This window comes from Astyanax mexicanus, chromosome 19 (genome assembly GCF_023375975.1).
Source record: "Astyanax mexicanus isolate ESR-SI-001 chromosome 19, AstMex3_surface, whole genome shotgun sequence".
Classification (NCBI taxonomy): domain Eukaryota; kingdom Metazoa; phylum Chordata; class Actinopteri; order Characiformes; family Acestrorhamphidae; genus Astyanax; species Astyanax mexicanus.
Genome location: NC_064426.1, coordinates 20447614 through 20472337, shown reverse-complemented (window position 1 = coordinate 20472337; position 24724 = coordinate 20447614). Strand labels below are relative to the sequence as shown.

At 37.5% G+C, this 24724-nt stretch overlaps 1 protein-coding gene across 1 annotated transcript in view; it reads right to left on the bottom strand.

The window, feature by feature from the left end:
- cpt1a2b (carnitine palmitoyltransferase 1A2b) overlaps nucleotides 1–24724 on the bottom strand; it is an 80089-nt gene that overhangs the window by 25775 nt on the left and 29590 nt on the right. The window contains exons 12-13 of the mRNA XM_022664553.2: nucleotides 18215–18320; nucleotides 16964–17080 (exon numbers count right to left, since the gene is read on the bottom strand). Of these exons, the coding sequence (XP_022520274.2) occupies nucleotides 16964–17080; nucleotides 18215–18320 (223 nt within the window). The remainder of the gene's footprint in view (nucleotides 1–16963; nucleotides 17081–18214; nucleotides 18321–24724) is intronic.

The following is a 24724-nucleotide window of genomic DNA, read 5'->3' as shown; positions in this document are numbered from 1 at the left end:
GGACAATGTGGAAATGCCCATCTTGCCCAAACAGTCCCCACATGATCATGTCATCTGAGTATGTGGCTGCATATGCAGTAGGGGTGGGCGATATGGCTCTAAAATAATATCACGATATTTCAGGGTATTTTTGCGATAACGATATACTTGGCGATATAGGAAAACTAAAATAACTCATTAATTTCAGGAATATAGTATAATAGTATAACAGTATAATCATAATGTGGCAAAATAAATAATAGAGCATAAAATAATATAATGCAGCAAATAATATTGCAGAATATTTAGTGCATGCATATAAACTGCAAATTAAAACAATTATACAATAAATACACCTAAAGCTTAACAGTAAATAATAGACTACTTTTAAGACAGAACAGCCCTATTATCACGATATGGATTTTTAATATCATGATATTTCTGTGTCACGATATATTGTATACAATATAATATTGCCCACCCCTAATATGCAGTCATTGGTTTAAACTGCTTTAACACTAATGCAGATAAACTCAAATCAGAGAAAAAATCTTATTTCGTCTTGATGGAAAAAAGGATCAATAATCAAATCAAATAACAGACACAGTTATTGCCGCCTGTAGGTAGGGCTGCCACGATTAGTCGACTAGTCACGATTATGTCGACTATTAAAATAGTTGACGACTAATTTAATAGTCGATTAGTCGTTTTTTTTTTTTTTTCTTTGTTTTTCTCTCCAAACTGCTGCGACTGCCTTTCTGTCCTGTACGCACATGCGCAGTAGTGGAAACCGGGGTAGGTAGTGGACGACATCTCAGGACATTATACAGACAGGCTCTGGCTTCATGGCTACCCCGCTACAGAACTCAAAAGTGTGGGATCACCAAGAAAATAAAAGTGAAACGCGTGCAATGCAATATCTGCAATGAAGAACTTGCCTTCCTCGGCAGCACAACCGCGATGCACGAGCACCTGAAAAGGAGGCATGTTGTGGCTGATTAAATGACGAAGAAGCTAAATTGCTATTTAGCTGCTAAAATTAGCGTAAACAGAGCGTTAACTTAGTACTTAACTTACTCATCTTGATAGCTTTAAAACAGAGGTCACTAATAGGCGGACCGCGATCCGGATCCGGACCCAGACGTTGTCACAAATGCCGTCCCAAACCGATAAACTACAGAGAAGGATTTCATTCTGACAGTGGCTTCTGTTTTCAGTGCTTTTCGGTGCAGTAAACTCACAGATCAGTCATGTGTGGTGTAAAATCACCAAACGCTCTCCTCTGCCAATCAGATCTGTGCAGACCGCTGCCCTGTGTACGGTAATGTACACAATATCTGGACAGAGAGGCATTTTTATTAATATACTTTTTTTTCATAATAGTTCAAACTACCTCACGGTTGAGATGTTTCATAAATGCCAGTGCCTTATCCTTATTTTACACAGTTGTTTACACTTTATGCTAAACAGTAAAATAATTGTCTGTTACAACAAGCTGCATATTTCATTAAAGGTTTAATGAACTATGATTTTAATTGTTTTTATTTTTAGTTAGCATATAGCTGAAATCTAATGTTGGTTGTATAATAGCAGCTGCATTCTATTGTGATAAACTGTGTTTTATATTCAATTAACGTATGATCCGATTAGTCGACTAATCATAAAAAATAATCGGTGATTAGTCGACTATAAAAATAATCGTTTGTGGCAGCCCTACCTGTAGGACCCACCAGGAGAGCTGGGAAGTGTCCAGTACCAGAGTGGATATTTTATGGCAAAGTCCTACACTGTAGGTTATTAGGGCTGTTTATTAGTGATAGTTTAAAAGCTAATGTTAATTTTTACAAGTTTTCCTTCCATTTATTGTTTGTTTCTCTATCTCTATCTCTCTCTTCAATCATTTAGCTCAGAATTTTGTTCTAAAATGTCTACAAATTGCTTTTTTTATACGGGGCCAATGTGGAAATGCACATCTTGCCCAAACAGTCCCCATATGATCATGTCATTTGAGTATGCGCCAGTTTAAACCAATGCAGTCACTGTTTAAACTGCTTCAACACTAATGCAGATAAACTCAAATCAGTTAGAGAAAAAAAAACAAACAGATTTCGTCTTGATGGTAAAAAAAAGGACCAACAATCAAATCAATAACAGACACAGTTATTGCATGTGGGACACACCAGGAGAGTTAGGACGAAAAGATATCCACTGAAAGAGTGGATATTTTATGGCAAAGGATATAATTTCATAAACAGTAATTATATTTAATCTGAAAGGAAACAATGTAGTCCTAAACTGTAGGTTATTACGGCTGTTTATAAATATTGGTTAATAGCTAATGTTAATTCTTTCTTACATTTATTGTTTTTCTTAGAATTTTATTCTAAAATGTCTACAAATAGCTTCAAATTCCTTTGTTTTATACAGGGCCAATGTGGAAATGCCCATCTTGCCCAAACCAATGCAGTCACTGTTTAAACTGCTTTAACACTAATGCAGATAAACTCAAATCAGATTGAGAAAAAAATCAGATTTTGTCTTGATGGAAAAAGGGGAGCAAATATTCTGAAAGATCCGAAAGCTTCAAATCAGTTTCAAATAAATAATAAAATCAATAACACACACAGTTATATTCTGTGAAACACATCAGGAGGACTGGGCAGTGTCCACTCAAAGAGTTAATATTTTATGGCAAAAATGAATAAATAGTAAATATATTTATATTTAATTAATTATTTATAACTCCCTCCTGCCACTGCCACTTTAGCAAGGAAACATTAGTATATTGTTCTCTGTCAGAAACAGAAACAGATGTTAAGCAGCTGGAACACAAGTCTGTACTGTATTGAGAATTAAACACAAAAAAGCAGAATAAAATGTACTGCACACAACCCGACAGTGGGTCGGAAAGACCTTCAAGGAAAAACAACATTCAAATACAACTTCTGTTAAATTACTGCAAGCATTTGAGTTCCACAAGGTTGTATTATCTTACACTCGTTCTTTAGCCAGTACATCTACTGAACTGCATCTCCCAAGAGCCATCTGTTATCCTTGAGTTTGTGACTAATGAACAAATGTACAGGAATCACCGTGGTTGTTGTCCTGGAACAGGAACACTGCGCCTAGGTCAAGAGACCAATGAGAACACAGCAGTAGCTTTTCCTTCAACCTGATGATCCAGTTTGGATTGGGAGGGGATTAGCTTGTCAAAAACAGCTGTACTGAGACAGCTGTCTGATTCTCAGTAGTATCTGTACTAGAGGCTACAGTGAGTTTAGCAAGTGAGCTTCAGCACCACTGAAAAAAAAACCCACTAATTTCTGTGTTCTGTCCGTCCAGTCGCTCTATCTATCTCATCCCAACATATCTAAGCGGGGGTTCGGTCGGGGAGACTTGAGTGTGTTCTGTAGTGAAGAGAATGTTAGCCATCATGCTAACTAGCTGCGTGCAGTGAATATAGTGGGCAACCACATACAACCCATACCCCCCCCCCCCCCCACAAAAAAAAACAATAACTACATATTCTCTCTCTTGACTTAGTTATATTAACTTAATACACATCAACAGCCCACAAATACAGATACAAACTACAAAAGTATACAATAGACCCAACAATAAATGCTTAATTTTCCTACAAGTACAACCGTTCAACAAAGATCACTCATTTGTATGTCTACAGTACACCAGAGCAGCCAAAACATTAGGTACACACAAAAACTCACCAGTCAGGCAGCCTATTATTGTGATTTAGTTGCACATTGAAGGACAGCCTTTAAAAGGCCTTTTAATACAATATGACACAATATCTGTCTCATTTGCAGCCGCAATTCCATGATAGTGATCTAACTATTAAATTAATCCAGCATGAGCTCCATTTATGACTAAGCAACGCGTAACACCTTCACCACAGTGCTGAGAAGGGGTTACACAGCCATGGCCCCGCCCCCGTAGTGAAAATCATGAATATGATTGGTTAGACTTGCTTCGACTTTGCTAATAGATTCATTACTACACCCTTCTTAAAATCAGGTGAAGGGGCACGCAGTCATGCGGGGGCAGAAGCCATTTTAACCAAGCTCTGATTGGTTAGAACAGCTGTCAGTCAGATAAGAGTCCTATAGCAACTGAAAAACTAAGACTAATGCTTTTAATTTAGTTGCTGTATTTTATTTTTTATTTAATTTATAAAAAAATTAATTCTTACAATTTCAATAGCTATGATATATATTTCCTGATTAAATATTATGTAATAATTTACATGCATTTATTGTCACCCCTTCTCTGAAGGGTTAGAAGGGCCTCACTGCACACCACTGCGTCAGACTGAGGGACTTAAACATCTGTGCAGTGTTCACTTAGTCTGTAAACTAACTGAACTTTGTATTGAATCATTTTTCAGTTTGAAAATAACCCAGAATTTGATTGTATCGTAGCCACGTAAACACTTGTAAACACTTGTAAACACTTGTAGAGACATGTAAAGACTTAAAGCTTATGCCAATCCCTGCACCTGGTTTCATACTGTATACAGAGGTAATGTTTTGACACAATGTGACCGTATGAAAAAAGCGGATACAGCCCAGCACTAGATCCAATTATCTGATGATCCAGGGTGTTACTGGGAGTTTTAAATTAAATTTAAAATACTTCATATGTGTTTTACTTTCTAGTCAGTTTCCAATACAGACAAATTGCATGCAGAGCTCTTGATATTGTCAACTTGTGCTTTACAGGACCTTTATGTGCAGTTCTGAGCTGAATGAAGAACTCTTGAGAGTGGTATCCGGTTATTGGTGTTAACAATCTTTACTAGGGACTTACAAAATATTTGGCAGCTTAAAAAAAATAAAAGTGTAAAATTGTGATTAGAATTGCACTGCTTTGGTAAATGTATTGTGTTTTCTTGGTTTGTATGCTGAGATATATTAAAGTTTAAGGGTTTTAATTTAAGCAGTTTTGCCATTTCTTCAAATACTGAAAGAGGAAAAATTAATAAAAACCAGCAAAAAAAAGCTTGCTACTAATACATAGCCGATATGTACTGTATATTAATCCCTTAATTGTTTTTTAATTAATATTATTTAGAATTCCTTTCGTCTGTGAAGTGACTAAAGCCTATTAAAACCAACTATTTGCAGGAGAGTATTTAGAGTACTGAGAAATGTGAAAGAATGTCAGAACCAAACTTGTAAAAATATTTTTAGACACACGCCAAAATAAAGAATTGTAACACTATGCAACACATAAATAGAGCAAATTTGTTTGGCATGTTTGGAACGCCACTCCGGTAGACATGCCTTTTACTTTTCCTCCTTACACCAGGAAGTTGTGGAAGAAAAACACTGTTTGAGCCGTGACAGTGTGAAACGTGGAAAATCCCCAACTGACCAGCAACCCAGACTAAGCTGCTAAGAAATGTCTCTTCATTCAGTCTCTCAGCAAGTAATAATGAAAAAACACTGTTTTGAAATGTGCTCAGAACTCAGCAGCCAATCATCGTATTCTTGTCTACAGACAGTTAATCCTTAATGCTGGCTTAATTCCCTTTAATACCAGTAGTACACCTAGTCCTAAACAAAACACGACTTGCCCCATCCCTACTTAAACCATTAAGATTCTTTAGCAAGGTTCTGTTAAACTTTTACACACACATTCCATAATTCCCCTTGTAACTATCTGTTTAATCATTGTGTAAACTCAGCTCATCTGATCTGTTAATAAGTTACTTTCAGGGGGATAGTGCCACCAACTTAACCACCAGCAAAAAAAAAAGTTATACTGATATGTACTGCAATGACACATTTGGAAAATTAATGTTTTAGTTGTACTATATGACTCATTATGACTTATATTGGTCATTATAAATGACATACATTATTAATCATTTTATGAACAATTCAACATGACCTTTTCTAATAATGCTGATACACTTGTAATTGCACCACAGTAACATTAAAGCCTGTAGTCTTCTCTCTACACTACCATCGTATACTGTTGTCATACACACATTTTGTGAACTATATTAACTTAAAGTTGAGTGTTCCATGCTTAGAATTCTCTTGTTTTTGTACATACAGCTCTTTCTTTGTTTTTACCTAATTGAAAACCTCTGGAATATGATCAAGAGGAACATGGATGATCACAAACCATCAAACCAAGCTGAACTGCTTGAGTTTCTGCAGCAGGAGTGGCATAAAGTTATCCAAAAGCAGTGTGTAAGACTGGTGGAGGAGAACATGCCAAGATGCATGAAAACTGTGATTAAAAAACAGGGTTATTCCACCAAATATTGATTTCCGAACTCTTAAAACTTTATGAATATGAACTTGTTTTCTTAGCATTATTTGAGGTCTGAAAGCTCTGCATCTTTTTTGTTCGTTTTACCATTTCTCATTTTCTGCAAATAAATGCTCTAAATGACAATATTTTTTATTTGGAATTTGGAAGAAACGTTGTCCGTAGTTTTAAGAATAAAACAGCAATGTTTATTTTACTTAAAAATAAACCTATAAATAGCAAAATCAGAGAAATTGATTCAGAAACTGAATTGGCTCTTCTAATATTTTCCAGAGCTATATAGTATAGTATTTAGTGCTTCTTGCTGAAGAATAAGTTTCTAAGCCTTATCATCCATAACCATTTCAATGCATGATCCCCTATATGAATGCAATATTATGTATGTCAAATTACACAGTACACCAAATTTATGTCCCAGCCAGTCACATCAGTGCTCGTTTAATAATAAATAATACATTTTGCAATAATAAGTGTCGCAATCTGGCTGGTGGAGACATTCCTGGGAAACCCTTGCTGTGTGTGGATGAGCATTATCTATCTCTTTATGCTAAAAGGTTTCAGTTAAAAGCCCTGTTATGAGAGGCAACACATGTGGCTGTACAGGATGTCCTCATCATAGCCGGGGCCCTATTTAAGTGAACAGCAAGATTATTTTATTCTTCATTCCATTTATTGTTGAAGCAAAAGTCGGATTTGCACTCTGCAAGGCGACTTTGACAAATGACTGTTCTTTATGTTCATTTCAGTCAGTGGCGCACCTGTTTTTTCAGCCGTTAAAAATAGCAAAGTACCAAAAATTAGACCGCCACACCCATCAGTGTAGATATATTCCTTAATGCTATTTTGTGAAATAGAGTTAAGGCGTGAAAATAGACTGTTGATGGGGTGTAAGGTGTAAGGTAGCAAAGAGCATTGCAATATGCTTTGCGCAGAGTGTATGATAGGGCTCATGGAATTGGAGCTGTGTGATGCTCCACAGCAAAAACAGGATTGAAGCTCGATCAACTACGAGGCCTCCATACTCAATCCCGCCCATGGCCGGATCCCGAACCGAACCCGTATTTATCCCTATAGATGATAGAGTTCCGGTTTGCAGCAGTCCAGGATTCTAATTTGCAACAACATTGCAAAAGGAGGCGAAAGAGGCTGACTGACAGACAGCCTAAAAGCTAAACAATTTGTTGAATTGACCATACCTGTTAAATAACTGACATACACAGAAGCAGTCATGAGGCCCATGGTCACTCTGGAGGAGCTGCAGAAAACCATGTATTATTTTTTTCCATTTTATAATTATGTGCTACTATGTGTTGATCTATAATCTAAAATTTCAATAAAATAGTTTGTGGTTGTAAGGTGACAAAATGTGAAAAGGTTCAATTTGTATGAATAGTTTTGCAAGCCACTGTAACTGCATGCTGGTTTTTGCAGTAATCTGGGGTGCAGATTTTCAAACGACAAAAGTTTGTTTTTGGACTAATTGGATCCTTCTGATCCCAAATGGCAAGGATGTAAAAAAAAAAAATGACAGTCCCCAAATGAGAACATTGTTTTTTTTTTTGCTCGTTATGTCCCAAATTCAACATGCTTACCAAGCAAAAGTCTTGTTCTCAGTCTAGTCCTCTAGCAGCAACAAAGGAGTCATTGAGTGCCTTCAAACATGAACATCTACAGTGGTCGGTTATTGTGCAAGTGCTCTGGGGTTTGGCTACTGACCAGAGGTTAATAGCTTAATTCCTACTATTGGAGTAGTAGGAATACTGTCTGAATGCAGTCAGTGTCTGGCCTGTCATTAATAATTAATCATTACTATGCTAAAATCCTCTTTGTTTTTATTGCTGGAGACATTACGCAATGGGCATATGCAGTTGTAGCTCAGTCTCCAGTTGAAAGCTTCCAGAATGTATTTATGGACGATGCTATGAGTGTGATCCAATACATAAATAGTGTGCAACTTGGTTTAAATACAACACACTTCCATGCAATGTCACTTATTGCCCATATTGCAGAGCATTTATCAATTCTAATAAATGAGTGTTTCACTACATATTTTTAAAGTTATATTGTATTAATGTAACTGGCAACCAGTAACTGGAGGCTCAGAAGCTTGAAGACCAGAACCAGCCGGTTCGGAGACAGCTTCTTCCCCCAGGCGACCAGGCTGTGGAACAGCCAGTAGAACAGTGTTCTGATCCAACCCACCCCACTGACACCCATACAAACTCTGCACCCTGCACTTTACTTTACAATGCATCTATCAGACTTTCCCATATTTTTTAGCATTCTGCCCCCTGCACTTCCCACTCAACTCATTCCTTACCTACATTTACTCATAGTTATTCTGTCACCTACTGGACTATTTCCTCACTTCCACACACACACACTCTAGATATCTGCATATCTAGTTTGGATTTTAAGGATTAGTGAGGAATTTAATGTTAGGATTTTATACCCCTCTCAGCAGCATCTGGCATTAGGCATGGTGTCCAAGTATTCATGTTTAACTACTCCAGATAGTTCTGTTACATTTGCCAGGCTTCTTCGTCTTTGCAGTGATTAGACATGCTGTGTGTGTGTGTGTGTGTGTGTACTTGCACACCAGTTTCAGCAACTTAAAGCAGCTGAATACATTCTGTTGGAGCTATTTATGTTTCTTTAAAATTTTGGTTTATTTTGACATTTTCCACTTGGGGGCGCTGCCAAGGTTTATAGGTGAATGTATGGTAGAGTGCGGGGAAGAGTTTGGCGAGGAAGTCAACAGTATTTTGACCGCACGGTGAACGCTATTTGTGTGTGTAAAGCGGGACATTTAAAGATTATGATCGCTGGAACTACTGCTGGAATATGTACTGCTGATGTAAGACCAATAAATGGATTGGTATATCCAACGTTTTAAAAGGTATGGACTTTGTTATGATACCTGCTACAGCGAGTCAAAGCCGCTATCGCCAGCTCTTCTTCTAATTGTGGTGGCTTAGGTTATTTTAGTTCGTTTTGTTTAAAATGTCATTACACATTCATTTAATTGTCTACAAACATTCAGTCAAATAGTTTGATTGCTAACTAGGGGTGGGCGATATGGCCCTAAAATAATCTCACGGTAATTCATGGTATTTTCACAATAGCGATAATCTTGGCGATATGACAAAACACTTTTAAAAAAATATTTCAAAAATACACTATATACTGCAAGGAAAAAAAAAAAAGATATACGATATAATATTGCACACCCCTAACTGAGATATTAAAAAATACAAGAATTTTATCAGATTTGTAACAGAAGTCAGTGATCGAGAATGTCATGATGCTAATGTTAACGCACTCCAAATATCTCCATATATCCAGGATTAAAGTAAAATAAATGATAATGAACAGATATAATCTGTCTCTAGTAGATATATAATTGGAAATGGGATGGGTGATATGGCACGATATTTTAGGGTATATCTCTTATTGATAGGAAAATTTGCTTAGATGTAAGTGTAGTGGCTTGCAAAAGTATTCATACCCCTCAAATAGCCATTTTTTACATTTTGTCAGCTTAGAACCACAAACATAAATGTATTTTATTCAGACTTCAAGTGATAGACCAACACAAAGAAGCACATCATTGTGACAGCACATCAATAGCACACCAGTTTCAGAAAGTAGACATGAGGAAGTTTCCCAGACAGGGATTTCCACTTTTTCACTGTAATCCAGGCTCAAAGTAGCTCCACACTTCATTAGTAGAATCTGGGGAGCCTTGTCATTTAAAACGAGGCATTAATAGCTTTAAAACTGCATGAGAAGTTTATTAAAACACACTGTTTACATCCCATAGCATAGGTAAATCTCCAGGCGCCGACATCTTAAGTTTTAAGTCAAAATAAGTCAACAGTCGAGCACGAATAGTAAAACATTTGAGCAATGTTTATGTAATTGTTGCTGGTTCTTTGCATTCTAATATCGACAGTAACCAGATATTTTCAGCAACAGCTGGAATTCATGCATTTCCACTATTCAACTATTTCATCCATTTGTTCGTGCTCAATGGTTGACTTATTGTGACTTAAAACTTAAGATGTCAGCGCCCTGAGATTTACCTACGCTATGGGATGTAAACAGTGTTTTTTAATAAGCTTCTTGTGCACTCTTTAAGTTATTAATGCCTCGTTTTAAATGTCAGGGCTCTCTGGAGTCTACCAATGAAGTGTGGAGCTACTTTGAGCCTGAATAATGGTGGAAAAAGAGATTTACCTGCAGACCCCAACTCACTCATACTACAGGCTGTTTGGGCAAAGTACACAAAATACTGGATCTCAGAAAGCTGTGGGACAGCGGCGATGGGCTTTTCAGCAAAGGTATTATGTTTTAATACACTCAAAGTCTATTTCACACAGGAGTTCTCCTTTAATCCCTGTCTGGGAAACTTCCTCATGTCTATTTTCTAAAACTGAAAATAGTTTTATACTAGGTAAATAGTAAAAATCTGTGGATTTCAGAGGTTTGACTGTAATATCTGTACTGAAACTAGTGTTGCTGGGTAATACAGATTTGAGCTGGCACTTTATCAATATATTTTGACTCAAGACACATAACTCTTTAATAAAAGTCACATTAGAAAGAAAATATATTTCTTTAAGCTTCTGACAGCATGTTTTATACTAGGCGAATAGTAAAAATCAGTGGATTTTAGAGGTTTGACTGTAATTGTCACTCCTTTGACTGTGTCTGTCTTATGTTTTCCTTTTTTTTGGTTCTTCCTGCTCCTGTTCTCTATTCTCTTGTTTTGTTTAGCTCCCCATGTGCTTCACATGGCACTGTTTGTTTTTGGTCTTGTCTCCGCCTTAGCTGCACCTTGACATCTGTAATCCCTCCTGTCTCATTTATAACCCCGCCCCCTCATTACTACCACGGTGTCTCTTGTCTGTGCCTGTGTATAAATACCCCATGTGCTCCTTTGTTCTCTGTCGTGCTTTTTCAGGATGTTTTGTATCTGTGTTTATTGAGCCTCTGACCTGCTGTGTTTTGCTACAGAGTTCTGGTTTGTTTTCTTTAGACTGTTTTATTCTTTGTTTGTTCATTTCACTTCTTTGTTTGTTAAGACCTAGTTAGTCATTTGTTTTATAGTCTTTGTTTTTAAGTCTTAGTGTTTATTTCTCTGTCTCAGTTTTTGTTTGTTTTTGTAAAGTCTTTTGTAATGTTTTTGAAATGCCTACAACTTGTTACATTAATATCTGTACTGAAACTAGTGCTGCTGTGTAATACAGTTTTGCGCTGGCACTTTATCAATATATTCTGACTCAGGACACATAACTCTTTAATAAAAGTAGCATTATAAAGAAAAATATATTTCTTTAAGCTACTGACAGCATGTTTTATACTAGGAGAATAGTAAAAATCTGTGGATTTCAGAGGTTTCTCTGTAATGTCTGTACTGAACTAAAGTTAACCAAAGTTATTTTCTAGATGTGCACATATAACACTGGAACTACAGATATTACATGTTAAATGTTCCACTTTAAAATAGTTCCACACTGAAGACTGAGTGCTGCAGGCTGTGTATAATGTTCTTTCACAGCAACTCTTATATAGTGGAGTAAACATATGAACCTGTTTATCTACTTGTTGATTTTAGGAGTCTGTTGTAGATGTCAGCTTTAAAATAAACACACTGTTCTACTTTGAGGAAGCTGAGATGTATGAGAGCCCCTTCAGGCTAAAATTCAAATTTGACTCTCAGATGAACACACTTTCAGATCTTTCAAACACACTGTAAGTCCCCTCACACATAGATACCATCGGAAATCTCAGCCGAGGACACGTTAGCGGTGGAGCCGAGAGAAGGTTAATATAACTCATAATAAATCAATGAGATTAACATTAATGTAGCTTATTAACACAACGACAGTGCCGTGGATTACTGACTATTAGGAATACTGTCTAATGTGCAGTTAGTTAAAAAAAAACAGACAATTCTGGACCTAATACAGGCTTTATGTAAGTGAACACAGCGCTGAGGAGTTTATAAACAAATACATGTAACCAGCTTGTTGAGACGAACTGCAACATATCTGCTGTTCAAAAGCTAAGCTGCACAACATAATGCAAATATTTATGCCTTTTTTATTGATTAATTCCCTATAGTTTTGATACTTACAAGAAATCCTTGTTGAAAATAATTAATTTATTAAAGTAATGTTGTGAATTTAAAAATATAACTTATCAAAAAAAGGAAATCAATTGGTCATTCATTATTTACTCTTTAAAAAAACAAATATGTTTTATCAGATTACTCGAATAATCGAATCGATTTTAAAGTAGAGTACTCGATTACTAAAATAATCAATAACTGCAGCCCTACCTCATACACACTTTCAATCCTTTTAAACACTATCAAACCTCACACCAAGAGACACACCACAACGTGCTATTACTCTCAATACTCTCAACCTTCACACACTTTCAACCCAAAAAACTTTCATATTAACAAACCTCTCACTATCCAGACACTGACTGCTGAACACTGTGTATAGTGTAATTTAACAACAACTATTTACAGTGGAGTAAACAGAGCACAAAAGTAAAAAAAAAAAAAAAAATGAATTGAGCTCAGCTTTTAAGCAGTAGACACCACACATATCTTGGCTAATTGTCCACATTTGCTTCCGTTAGACCTTTGTTCCTCACTGTATATTAGTCAATCTGTCTGTAATTCTCATAAAAATAAGATGAAAATGAAAAAGTTTAGGAACAATTGAATATCTTTGACCCAATACAGGACATGCTAATGTGTGCGTGTGTGGGTGTGTGTATATTGGTGCGTTTGTGTGCAATAGACTCTCGGGTGCTTTCCGTTGTAAAACCCCCACAGGAAAACAGGCTGGAATATATGTGGGGTAGAGTGACATAGATGACAAAAAAGCGGTTTTAGGGGCCCGAGTGTGTACATGTATGAGTGCATGTGCGTTGTATAAGTAAGTGTGTATGCATGCTTGTCTATGAGTGTTTTTGCAAGCAGTGTGCATGTAGGCACATAATGTGTTTAAGGGGTATGAATACTTTTGCAAGTCATGCTATGTCCTAAAGTGCAGTACAGTTTGTCACCTTACAACAACAAACTTAAATGTATTTTATTGAGATTTTAAAGAGAAAGACCAACACAAAGTGAAGTGGAACAAAAATGATACATGGTTTTCCAAATAAAAAACAAATCAAATAAAAATCTGAAAAGTCTGATGTGCAAAAGCCATGAAACCACTAAATAAAATACAGGGAAATGAATTGCCTGCAGAGGTCACTCAGTTAGTTAACAGAGTCCAGATGTGTGTAATTTAGTCTCAGTATAAATACAGCTGTTCTGTGAAGGCCTCAGTGGATTGTCAGAGAATCCGAGTGAACAAAGTCAATGTTTATGCCTTTATTATTTACAAGAAAACCTAAGTTGAAATAATGTAACTTAATTTATTAAACTATTAATTAATAAATTAATACTTGTGATATTTATGTCTGTTTTGTGTTTGCAATGTGGAAATGTATGCTGTGAATTTAAAAGTTAAACCAATAGGTCATCAATAAGTAAAATTTCTTATTTTATGAAATATCTTATTTTATGTTTTATGTCTGATTACTCGATTAATTCAATACATTTTTCAGTAGAGTACTCGATTACTAAAATAATCGATAGCTGCAGCCCTACAGAGGTTATAGATTTACTGTAGTTCTTGACCACATTTGCACACACTGAAACAGAGATTTCACCCACTGTTCCAAAGAGAGCTTCTCCAGATCTTTCAGATTTCAGGGCTGTAGCTGGGAGTTTTAGCTCCTACCTAAGATTAGGGATTGGGATCAGGTCTGGAGACCAGCTAGGCCACTCCAAAACCTTAAAATGCTTCTCAAGGAGACTGAGGAAAAAAAAGGTTGTTTGCCAAAATCTCACGATACGTAACCCCATCCATACTCCCTTAAATACGGGGCAGTCGTCCTGTCCCCTTTACAGAAAAGCACCCCCAAAGTATTTGGGACAGAGTTCTTCAGCTAGTACTCCTCCTTCTTCTTTCTCCAAACACGGTGAGTGGAGTTGATACCAAAAATCTCTTAAAGAAAAACTAACAGAGAGTAAGTAACTGAGAGTAAGAATAATTGCTGGTTGGAATGTAATCAAAAACTTATTTCATGTAATAAAATGCAATTATTATTTTAAAATCTTTTTTTTTATTTAGTCTCTCACAGCTGAAGTGAACCTACAATAAAAATTACAGCCCCCTCCATTCTTTGCAGATGGGAAAACTTGCAAAATCAGCAAAATTAGCAGTGTATCTAATACTTATTTTACCCACTGTAGATCACTGTAGAGCAAAACCACCTCTGTTAGGTCATGTGCGGATGTTTCTATTATCTCACCTATTATCACTAAAAAAATCTATATAAAAATGCGGAACCTTCATTAATCGACTTTACAGCTTTCAATGAAACCAGAAAATCTGCTTACCCGCAAAACATACTTCCTCAAACAGGACACCAGCAACCTGAAGTGTGTTATCACACTCTGTCACATGGTCACAAGTACCAGCGAAATTAGCCATCAATCCATCCATTCATACAGTTACATACAAGAAGGAAACAGGACAGGAAGACAGGGTGAGCCGCAGTGTGTGCACGTGCCGCCATCATTACATCAATTAGAAGGGATATCATGGGAAAGAAGAGGGGAAAAAAGAAAACATACTCCCAGACTGTTCTGTAAAGAGCTAAGTGTAGGAACATAAAAAAAACTCAGCACACAGGCACATACACTACACACAAAAACCCAGCAATGAAGGCGTGGGAAAGGGTACGAGAGGATGGGAGTCGGAAATTCTTACTGCCAGGCAACAATCAATTTCCCATTGAGACACCCTTGATCCGTATTCTCTGTTGCGATTAAAAGTCCTAGTCGGAGTTGCCACAGCTCTGCCCACCGCATGTCGGGCAGCTTTTCGGGGCCTTTGACAGCTGACCCCACACCTTTTATTTCATGATACACCAGGGCAAGGCATAATCCAATCAGCACAATCCCTGTGATCATTGTGCCAAAAAGTATAGGACAAATCTCTAAAGCTTAGTTTTTAGTTTTATTTTTCCAGTTAAGAAAAAGTCGACCTATAGCCAACAAAATACACAAGAATAAAACACATATACATACAAACTCAGGATGAGTGCCATCAACTGAAACCTTAGCAAACATAAGACTGGTGAACTCAAAGATCGGGTCTCATAAAAAATTGGTGGTAAATGAGGTGTTAGTCTGTGTTGTGCTGATAGTACGAGTGGACCAGACACAGCAGTGCTGCTGGAGTTTTTAAACACCTCAGTATCACTGCTGGTCTAAGAAAAGAGCACCAACCAGAAATATCCAGCAATCAGCGTTCTGTGGGCTGCGTCCTGTGACCGGCGTCCTGTGATCAGTGATACAGGACTAAAGGATGATCAATACCGGAACTTTGAGACTGTGTGTTTCGGGTCATTGTCATGCTGGAATACCCAGCCATGGCCCATCTTCATTGCTCTTATTGAGGGAAGGAGGTTGTTGACCAAAAATGTGCGATATATATTCTCATCCATCCTCCCTTAAATATGGTGAAGTCACCCTGGTCTCCTTTGCAGAAAACCACCACAAGGTATGACGTTTCCACCACCATGCTTTACAGTTTTACTGCTGGTCCAGTAACAAAGGGCACCAACCAGAAATATCCAGCGTTCAGCGTACTGTGAGCAGCATCATGTGACCAGTGTGCCGTGAGAACTGATGAAGAACTAGAGGATGACCAACACAAACTGTGCAGCAACAGATTCAGAGCTTCTGTCTCTCTGACTTTACATCTACAAGGTGGAGCAGTTACTGTAGGTTAGAATAAGGGCTGCACGATATATCGTTTAAGCATTGTTTTCGCGATTGCAACGTTTTGATTCTTGACACAAGTAGATACACAGTGTTGTCTGCTGCTGCCTGAGAAGCGCGAGTGGGAGGGGGAGGGGGGAGCGCAAGAGGGGGGCAGGAGTAAACACGATGTAACCGCATGGCCTCCATCCACACGGTTGGGCACGCACTTGTAGTAAACGCATGTGTCGAAAGCTGTGCACCTCAGTCCAGCACAGTTTTGCACAGATATTTCCAGTTACAGCTAAATTCATGATTTTAATACCAGAAAAAACGCTCTGATTTACCTTTTAAAAGCCATTAAAAAGCCTGATTAAAGGTTCGATTACTGTTGTTTTGCTGTTTTCCTCGGGTTTTGATTGCTGGGCGCTGACTCAGCTCTTGATCGGCCCGGACACGAGATCATGGGCCCTGCATTCTTTAATATCGCAAAATACGTCATTTTTTTCCAATATCGTGCAGCCCTAGTAGGAACGTCTAATAAGTGTAGGCAGTGAGTGGACATGGTGTTTAAAAACTCCAGCAGCACTGCTGTATCTGATTCACTTGTACCAGAACAACGCACACTACTACTTCATACACCACCACCATGTCAGTGTCACTGCTGTGCTGGAAATATATGACCCACCACCCAAATAATACCTGCTCTGTGTTTTTTTTTTTTTTTGCTCAGTAGACGGATGTGAGTGTAGGAACATATAAACAAGGGACATTCAATAAAAAAGTGCTGTGGGTGTTTGCATTTGTATATGTATGTAAGTTTGTGTGTATGTATCTGACCTCTGATGGAATGTTCCAAGTCAGCCGTTGAGGAGGAGGCAGAGAGCAATCCACTTCACCCTTGCAGTTTCCGTTGGTGTCATAGCCCAAATGAAAAGCATCAGTGGCCAATGTGAACTAATAAGAGAGAGAGACAGAGAGAGAGAAAGACAGAGAAAGAGAGAGAGATAGAGACAGGAACAGGTCATCATTTCATTACAAATTCTTCATTTACACATGAACAGCTTTAGATTAATCACAGAACAATAAAGGTCATTAATGCACAAAGGTCAGTTAACTATTGCTGTGATGAAGCTACTTCTGCAGTAACCAATGGAAAATTAACCACCCACAACCAATAGAGAAGCGAGGAGTTTAACACCCATATAGATACATATAAACAGGGTAAAAAGAAGGTCAAGCACCATCTCTTCACTTGTGAAATGATTATAAACTTAAGAACCATGGAAACACCTACACAATAAACAAGTTTAATCGTTACATTACATTGCATTTAGCAATTCTCAGCAGAGGAACCTGACCTGCGCCTTCTCACTGTGAAGCGGCACGAGTAAGTCATTTACGGGAACAGCAATGTTAGTTTTTTTTTTTTGTATTTGTGCACTCGAGCTGCACCTCCTTGTTTGTGTGTGTAACAAGCACAGGTGTATGCACACTGAGCGTGAACTGTGCACCAGCGTTTGCCAAGATTTAAAATGGACGTCTGACGGTTGACTGTTGTCATGGTTCAAATCAGTCATTGGTGCACCTGTGTTTTTTTCATTGCTAAGATAGCAATACAGCAGAGATTTACTTGAACACACTTAATTTCCAGACCACCACCACCACCACGCCCATCGGCATAGATATATTTGTAAACTCACTATTTTAATGAAAATAGGCGTGAAAATAGACTGTTTTCGAGGTGTTAGATAGAAATTAGCATCGCGACATAACTTGCAGATGCCATGTTGAGCATTGAAAGGACTAAAATTTCATATTTCAACCAGTGACCTCTCTTTCTCTCGTATAACCATCGTTTTTACCGCACACAATACATATAGTCGTGGGATGTTTAAGAGGACAGACACAAGTCTGAAGCCCTCATTTAATGGTGTAATTTAATAGCTGGACTATGGTGTTTTTTTTATTTTTAACTTTGCATAATTTTTTGTGTTATAGTTTGTACTAAAGAATGCTGTACCTGAATTTGTAAATAAATAAGCAAAAACAATCACAAACACACACACACATACATATTATGATTCCTACCTCCCATAAGTGAGCCACTGTAGGAGCATCAGCCCAGGAGTGCTCAGCATTCAGGCCTGTTTTACCATTCTTAAAGATCACCACAGAGAAGGACTTATCAAACCACCTGAGAAAGAATGAAAAAAAAAACAAACAAACAAAAAAAAAACAAATACGATTAACTACTGATGCAAGTATTATTTAAATTCTATCTCAATGCCAATGCTGATTACGGATGAGATACTTCGGTGATGCAGTAAAAAAAAAACACATCCAATTTGTCCAAGATGTTTTTTTTTACTATTATTATTGAAAAAAAAACAGTATCAAAACATACCATTTTTATGACAAAATAAACAAGTAGTAAATATAAATTATTTAAAATATAAATTATTTCCATTTAAAATGGAACGAATGAAACTAAATGACACATCAACATTTATTCTGTGATTAATTATAATTAAGATCATGATTCATTTTTTCAAATGATGACAGGTCTGTATTTTAGGAGGAAGAGTGTAATACTATTGTAAGGTGGCTTAGACCTGGCTGACTCAATTTAGACTAGATTTTTTTTTATTGTACTCGAGTTTATAGTTCTTTAAATTTTGGACTAATATAAATGCTCCAAAATGACTCAGAATAAAAATAAAAAATTAAAGTTTTAAAGTCATTTTGGACATACAAAGTTTTTGTGTAACAGCATAACCTTATACACTGCCTGGCCAAAAAAAAAAACAAAGCAAGCATTAAGCAGTGGAGCACTTTAAATGTGTTCTCTGGGATGAGTTGGGTGGGGGGTGTTGGTTGTTAGATGGACGGGGTGATAACCTAGCATAATGAATGCAATAAAAAATCCTCACAGCATTACATCATAAAGAATCTAGTGGTAAGATCTGTCTGGGCAGCAGAGACATTAGTGCAATACAGTAACCATGAAACATGCCTTATTTAATTATTTATAATCACCCTCCCAAAAGTGCTCTACTATTTTGGCATGATTTCAGCCTCGATTCCTCTAAACTGCTGCAATTATTTGAAGACTGCACTTAGTCAGAATAAAGATCAAGTGAATTACATGATATCATCCTGCTAATGCACCAGTGCTCCAGGCGGAGACTGAGACAATCTGTTTAAATGGCATTTCAAAATGAAAATGAAAGTTAAAGGCACATAAGTGGGCCTGTTTTGTTCAGAAAACACTATTTAATACCCTCTTTGATAACCCCTGTGTCAGAATTGACCCAGGCAGGGAGACATGGAAGCGGAAAACAAGGGAAATAACAGGACAACTATGGAAAAATAAACCAGATATAAACAAGGGAAAAATAAACTAGGAAAACAACAAGGAAATAAACTAGATAGATAATAACTAACATAAACAAACTGGGAGTAAATAAACAAAGAAACAAACGAGGGACTGAATAAATACAAAACAAGGCAGGGATATATACAGGGAATGGACTAGAAACTAAACACTAAGCAGAGGACTGGGAAACATGGAAATAAACAAGAAACTAGAAACATACACATAAGATAAACTGAGGTAAACACGGAGCAATGACTAGGGCTATAAGACACGGAGAGACAAAACAAAGACCGGTTAGTGCAAAGACCGACGAAGACAAAGTGGCACAGGGGATCTATTTATATGAACAGGAAACAATGAACACCTGGGGAGACAGGTAACTAGGGGTGGAGTTACAAATGAGACACGTGGTGGAGACAGGGGACACAGAGGAGCAGAGGTCACGTGGGAATAACACACAGGCACGAGGACAGACAGGAAACAGGGTCAGGACATGACATCCTGTCCACGTAATTACCTGCTTTTCTTTTTGTCTCTCATTGTTTTTACTTTGCATTGCAAAGTGCCATGAGCTGTATTTTTAAATGTATAAGTGGAGCTACAGTTAGGTCCACACATATTTGGACAGTGACACAATCTTTATTATTTGGGCTCTGAATACCATCACACTGGATGTGAAATTGGGGCTGCACAATATATTGCTTAAGCCTTGTCTAGAGGATGTGCGCATGCACAATAGTCGCATCGCAGGACGTGCCAATTAAATCAAACATGTCATGTTTCAGTGTTTTGATTCTTGACACAAGAAGTAAATGCACAGCGCTGTCTCTGTGTCTGTGTGAGTGAGAGGCTCCTGCTGCCTGAGAAGCGTGAGGGGAGAGGGGGCCGGAGTAAACATGAGGTAACGGCATGGCCTCCATCCACATGGTTGGGCACATGTTTGTAAACGCAAATGGCAAATGAGACAGCGAACGGGTGGGGGGCGGGGCCGGTGACATTATGGGATCTGCACTGTTTAATATTGTGATATATATTGTCGATAAAAGAACATTTGCTATGTTGATGCAGTTGAAGTGTAGTGAAAGGGTTGAACAAAAACTTTTATTAAGCATTTAGGAAGTGCAGCCATTTTTCTACAAAGCCTCCTCATGATCAGCTAAGCAGGTAATAGGCAAAGATCATCGTTGAAAAAAACAGAGATAGTGGAAATGTTAGGAGTGGCCAGATCAACAGTTTGATACATTCTGTTAAAAAAGAGGGCAGTGGTGAACTCGTGAACTCAGGAACTCAAACAGACCTGGACGTTCCGGGAAGACAACAGTGGGGGATGATCACAGAATCCTTTTCATAGTACAGAAAAACCCATCACAACATCCACCCAAGTGAAGAACATTCTTCAGATAGGAGGTGTCTCAGTATTTCAGTCTAGCATAAAGAGAAAGCTTCCTAAAAGCAAATACAAAGGGTTCACCACAAGCTGCAAATTATTTATAGAAAGGCCAGACTAGACTGTACAAAAACAACAACAAAAAAAAAAAACATCTGAAGAAGCCAGTCTAGTTCTGGAACGGCATTCTTTGTACAGATGAAACCGGATTAACCTGTACCTAAATGATTGGAAGGAGAAAGTATGAAGAAGGCTTGGAACAGTTCCGCACAAAGCTCACATCATCCTCTGTAAAACATGGTGGTGGTTGCATGGGTGTGCATGGCTTTAGGCGGCACTGGGTCTCTAAGGTTTATTGAAGATGTTGCAGAAGAAAGAAGCAGAAGGATAAATTCTGAAGTGTACAGGGATTAATTTCTGCTCAGATTCAACCAAATGCAGCAAGCTTGATTGGACAGGAATGCACAGTACAAATGGACAATGACCCAAAACATACCGCGAAAGCAACCCAGGAGTTTTTAAGGGAAAAAGCTAAATATTCTGTAGCAAATTCACCAGACATTCAACAGATCTGAATGCGATTGAGCATCATTTCACGCGCATAAGACGAAATCAACAACAACTAAAGACACCTGCAGTAAAGGTCTGGCAAAGCACCCCGAAGGAGAAAACCCAGTGTTTGGTGGTGTCCATGGGTTTCAGACTTCAGACAGTCATTGCCTGCAAAGGATTCTCAACAAAGTATTAAAAATTAAAAAAATTTATGGTAAAGATTATTTGTCCAATTAGTTTTGATAACTTGTGAAGAGGTGAAGAGGCTTTAAAGAAAAATGATAGTGATTCCTTTGCATTGCATAGGGTAGTTTTATTAAATTTTTATTTACCTTAAAATAAATCTAAACGTCTACACTTTAATTGCATCTCACTAGTTTCATTTTAAATCCAGTGTGGTGGCATGCAGAGCCCAAATCATGAAGATTGTTTCACTGTCCAAATATTTATGGACCTGACTGTATATAAAAAGGTTGCCTTTATTATTACTGTATGTGTATGTACCATAGACTGTATATAGCTGGACAGAGCATCGTCTCTCAAATGTGAAGCCACCACAGGTCGGGCGCCCCCTGCTGTTCGGTTTCAGAAAGCTGTGTAACCCCACCCATCCCCATAGGTTTCAATGGCAAAACAGACAACTTTCAATCACGTTTTTTTCTAATATACTGTAATTCTATCTTCATTATTTAAGTGCAGCAGCTAGGGTAACCTCTGCTTATATTGTCAATTTTTTATATCCCCACAGAATTTGTTTTTAAAAACGTTCTTCAGCTCTATTTAAAAAAGGTGTGGTTATTGTAAAGGGCTGGTTATGGGCAGGACCAATAGCAGACCGTCAGCTCCGCCCGCTCTGCAGTCTGTGACCGCGAGGCAGCCCTCAGGGGCGGGGTTATTTAAATGAGTAGGCTGTCTCAACTCTCTCTCTCCCTCCTCTGGTCTCTACTGCGCAGAATCGGGTGTCAGGATCGCCAATATGGCGGAAGATTTTGGCTTCATTTTCATTGAATGAATCTTTTTTTACAGTCTCTGGTATGTACACAATGTCATATGATTGCTTGTAAATTGTGTATATAGGTAAATAAAGTGTAACTATAGAAGCAGCACAAACATGGATGAAAAAGACACTTGCTGTTGTTTCACCATTTAAAAGACCTGAAAGTGGAATTTACCAGGAAACACTGGTACACTGACTGATGAAGACACTTGACGAGTGTCATGATCAGATAAACATCTGCTTGTGTCTCTCGTTTGTGATGGAAATTTTGGTTTTTGGTTTCCTCCATCTGTTTTCCTGGTGCAGCCAAACAGGCCATATAATTCCCTTATAATTAAACAAGCTATTTTTAGAGATTTTTTAAAGGGTTTTGAATTCAATGCCTGAGAAAGGTACTTAACCCTCAGCACTCCAATGGCCGCCCAATGGCTGCCCACCGCTCCGGGTATGTGAGCTCACTATATGTCACAATGTATGTGTGCTCAATAGTGTGTGTATGTGTGAAGTCATGCTCCATCTGAGCCCAGCACACATATGATAAATATGGCTGAAATGTGTTGTCTTTATGACTAATACTTCTAAACTTATTCACCATATAAACAAAGTACTCACTGTTTTATAATCAGGAGTATTAAAAAAATGGTTTGTCCTACCTTTGTTGGAGAAACTGTCTCTACAGTCTAGGGAACACACCTACTGTGTGGTAAACAGACTTGTAAAATGCATTATTGATTTAAAACAATTATATGCTCTGATGGACACAGTTATCTTGAGAGAATCTGCAGTACTTCTACACAGTTCACTGCAGCTGAATTACCCACAGTGCTCGGAGACGTTTTTCCCCTCAGCTCTGCACTGTGCTAATTTGATGCTGATCTTAATCTTTTGGTATTGTGTGGGAATTTATCTCTCAAATCTGCATGTATCTGTCACTTGTTAGATGTGGTTTACTGATAAAATCTTTGATTTAAAACCGAGATGAACGTTAAAGCACTGAAGCAAATGCCAACAAAAATACATGGGTGTATATCAAACCATATAGAAAGAAAGAGAGAGATAAACCTTCTGGGAAAGTTTGATTGAATCGATTTGGAATAACTATGTATGAAATAAATAGCCAAATTAATACATATTAATAGTTGATGTCAAAATTCAGCCCAAAATACAAAAGTGCTAAATTATTGATGCAATAAAAAAAAAACAAGTCTAAAACTACATAAATGTATTTTAATGAATTTTGTTCAGACAGTTTTGCTTTTTTACTTTAATTTTGCGATTTTGTATCTACTATTCTTATTTATTAAGAAAATATTATTAAATATTATATTATTTTATTATAAAAACCATGCTCATAACTGTGATTTAGCATTATTGTTATTTCATATATTTTATGTGGCAGTAGTTCTTTACATTTTGGACTAATATAAATGGTCCAGAATGACTTAAAAACAAATTATACAAATTCTTTACTTCCCCTGTAAAGTTATCATTTTAGACATACAAAGTTTTGGTGTAACAGCAAAACCTTATACACTGCCTGGCCAAAAAAAAACTCTCCACCTGGATTTAACTAAGTAAATGATCTAGGTTTTTCTGCAGTTGGTCTAGGTTCAGCAACAGTATGTTCTGAAAGAATGAGGTCAGCTGACTACCTGAATATACTAAATATAGACCAGGTTATTCTATCAATGGATTATTTTTTTCCTAATGACACGAACATATTCCAAGATGACAATATCAGGATTCATGGTGCTGGAATTGTGAAAGAGTGATTCAGGGAGCATGAGATCATCATTTTCACACATGGATTGTTCACCACAGAGTCCAGACCTTAACCTCATTGAGAATCTTTGGGATGTGCTGTATAGAGAAGGTTTTGTGCAGTGGTCAGACTTTACCATCATCAATGCTGCAAAAATTAATGCAACACTGGATTGAAATAAATCTTGTGAAATTGCAGAAGCTTATCGAAACAATGTCACACTGAATGTGTACCGCAATTAAAGCTAAAGGCGGCCCAATAAAATATTAGTGTGTGACCTTTTTTTAGTGGTTTAAGCACTGGAGTATAAATGAAAGGGTTTTGGGTTTAATATCTGATCGAGGCACTTAACCTTCAGCACTCCCTTGGCCGCCTAACGGTTGCCGACTGCTCTGGGTACGTGAGCTCACTATATGTCAAAGTGTATGTGTGTTCACTATTGTGTATGTGTGTTCAATGCACAGGTCAGTTAAAGGCAGAAGTCACGCTCCAGCACACATATGGTAAATATGGCTGTACTGTGT